General features: G+C 44.7%; 1 protein-coding gene across 5 annotated transcripts in view; it reads right to left on the reverse strand.

Moving 5' to 3' along the window:
• LOC107665525 (homeobox protein Meis2) overlaps positions 1-3,183 on the reverse strand; it is a 66,852-nt gene that overhangs the window by 17,833 nt on the left and 45,836 nt on the right. For all 5 annotated transcript variants that reach the window (XM_016456470.1, XM_016456460.1, XM_016456447.1 and 2 more), the window contains exon 9: positions 1,419-1,495. In XM_016456470.1, the coding sequence (XP_016311956.1) occupies positions 1,419-1,495 (77 nt within the window). The remainder of the gene's footprint in view (positions 1-1,418; positions 1,496-3,183) is intronic.

A 3,183-nucleotide genomic window follows, 5' to 3' on the forward strand; every position in this document is an offset into this window, starting at 1 on the left:
TGTGTGTGTGTGCGTGTGCGTGTGTGTGTGTGTGTGTGTGTGTGTGTTTGTGTGTGTGTGTGTGTGTTTAGCAGAGGCGTGTTGCTGTCAGTATGAGATCAGGCCTCATTTAGACAGACAGAACACACACACACACACACACAAACAGGTCAAACAGGATTGCTGTGCAGTCTCAGACCACCACCAACACCAGTGACCGTCACACACTCGCAGAGCAGAGATCAGATCCACGGCACAGAGAGAGATGGACAGGTAGACGGGCTGGTCAGAGCAGGAGACGCGCCGTCTATTGACACGTTACACAGAGCACCCTTGTGCCTCCTCCAGCTCTGATTGTGCCTCCGAACAAAGACCTGATTCAGGACGTCCATGCAAGCCTCGTCCTGCCCGTCTCTCTTCAAGTCTTTCAGTATCTGGAGTCTAAAACTGAGAGTGCTCATCTCGACTCGACTCACTCGTTCTCTCTCGGTGGTTCTTTGGGGTTTTGTGGTTATTTCAGCATTAATCAGCATGAAACAGGCAAAGCAACTCAATTTTCTGCTGCCGTAGGTGTGTGACGGCATGAAAGCTTGGTTACCGCTGTAATTGAAACACCATCCAGCAGCCGGGCGCGTGAAAGGCAGATAACGGCATTCCTGTGGCCAATTTAAGTACCTGGCCTGATCCGGCAGACAAATCAAGCTCATTCTCCAGGCGTGTTGCTCATTGTGAGCCGGCACCAGAATGAGGTGTAGGGTAAAAATTAATCACAAAAGCAAAAAAATCAATTGACCCCAGGGAGGTGCGCGGGCCTGCGGGCCGATAAAGCCGAGAGCCACCGCCTGTACCCAACAGATAGAGCGCTGCGTAAATGAGTCCGCTCTGATAAATACATTAAGGGAAGCTGTGAATAAAAGGCAGGGACTTCTCATTTGTAAATAGAAGCTCCACTACACGGAATTAGACTGATAAAATAGCGCTCCGTATAATTAAGTTTGTGCAAGGCCAGAAAATCCGTGCAAATACCTTCCCGGTGTTTTGAAAAGAAGCTGTCAGCTCAATTAATCTGAACATCGGCCGCAGAATGTAGCGAAGGAAATTAAGCCTGCGATAAAAAAAGAGCCCGGCCGAGTATTTTGATAAATAATGACTGTATCATTTCTTTGGCTCTGTGATCATTATATTTAATCCACCACCTCCAGTTATGAGCTAAGCCATCTACAAAGACGCTGCCGGCCAGAGCGCCGTGGCTCTAATCCGGCACGGAGCAGATCGGGGAGGAGGTGCACCACTGTCCTCTTCCTCTTAATGCATCAAAGGGACACAAATGTGTCGAACAGCAAAGAGCCGCGGCGATAATGCGCGAGTAGAGTCAGCGCGCAAACGCTTTCCGACGGTCAACGCTGCTGGCAATAGAGATGAAAAGTGACTCGACTCACCAGTTGTTTACTTGTAAGATGGTGAGGCCTGTGTCTTGAGCGAGCTGCTTCTTCTGTTCTTCTGAAGGATACGGGTGCTGCAAGAGAACACAAGAGAACACGCTCCGTCAGGATCATGGGAAACAACACAGAATCAGACTCACAGCTAAACAACAGCAACTAGTCGACAAGTAGCAACAACGAATAGCTCTCTGCCAATTATTAGTTTGCTTCTGCTGTGCTTCATTATGCACCACTCTGTTTGTTGTTATGATCAAAAGTTGAAATATTATATTTTAGACTTGTCTGCCTCATCCATGTCACAAAAACTGAGATCAAATCAAAGAAGGCGGGGCTTTATTTTAGGCGGGGGATTCCATCACACTTCAGTTTTAACAGTCAAAGAGTGTGAGGTACAATATGAGTAGCTAAGCATTTAATATTTGCTCATAACTTTAACAATAGAAATGTTAGGCAGACAACTGAAATTATGCTGTTTTGAATAAAAACCGCAGACATTGATTTTCAGGTTTCATTCATGAATGTGACAAGACCAGACACAATGTACAGCGATCATATTAGGCATATGATTAAGAGTAAATGTGTGTGTATTTTAAAAATAAAATGCAAATAGATCATGACTTTTTTTTCATGACTTTTTTTTTTGCTAAAATTTTATTTCAATAGTCCACTTTAGACTAGTAGTTATTAAAGCATTAGTGACTGTCTGCTTCATATCTGATAACCCTTTATTTTAGTGGTCCTCAACAGACATTCAACTGACTATATGCAACTTATATGTCAGCTTATTCCACTAACTAACCCTAACCTAATAATTTACTAATACTCTAATGAGAGTTAGTTGACATATAGTTGAGAGTCAACAGAATGTCTAAATGGGACAATCAAAATAAAGTGTAACCCCATATTTATTCCCTTTAAATCTTTTAATTATAGAGAAAAAAATGGTTCTACCCCCCAGTGTTGAAGTCATGGCACTAGCGATGCGGGTAAGTGGTTGTGAATCCAGCCTTGCACATGCATCTTTCACAATATGTCTGCAGCAAAGGCAAGTGTGTGTGTTCAGTTTTATGAGTGAAAGACTGAAGTTGAAGACTGTGTGTAGTTACAGTGGTCAAGTGCTGCTGCTTCTGCTGCTTGTGTGACGCAAACACCAACATGACAAGAGATCAGCAGGGTGAGGGGTGCAGATGAATCGGAATAGGACCGATTTAACAGAAGGATGCGTAAAAACAGCCGCAGAAAATCCCTCATGCTAAACACACAGATCCGTACGGCACCGCGGTGAATTCTCCAGTTAGATTAAACACATCGCTTGGAGCAGAAAGACGGAAAACATTCTCCTTTCCTCGACGGTTAGACAAATGACTTCAGCTCGTCCCTTGTGTCGCTGATGAACACAGGCCAAGCGCTAAAGCAAGACGTTTCTGCAAAGGTCTCTTATTGCCAGGAGTCGCACCTACAAACACAATCCCCGCGCGGGATGCAATGATACAATTTGTGTCACTGTTGATCTGCCAAATGTGACATGATAGAAATGGCAGGATTGAATTTGTGCCGAGCGTGTCTCGAGCATGACAAACAATAGTGATCAGCACTGACAGATGTCTTTAAGAGGCAGATTAAGAACCAAACAAACCTCACGCTCCACTTTTATTCAGCCCTCGCCACATATGTGCACCCACACACACACATACACACATGCACACACACACTCTCACACACTCTCACACACACACACACACACACGCACGCACACACACAC

Source organism: Sinocyclocheilus anshuiensis, unplaced genomic scaffold (assembly GCF_001515605.1).
Source record: "Sinocyclocheilus anshuiensis isolate Anshui unplaced genomic scaffold, SAMN03320099.WGS_v1.1 scaffold237, whole genome shotgun sequence".
NCBI classification, from domain to species: Eukaryota; Metazoa; Chordata; class Actinopteri; order Cypriniformes; family Cyprinidae; genus Sinocyclocheilus; species Sinocyclocheilus anshuiensis.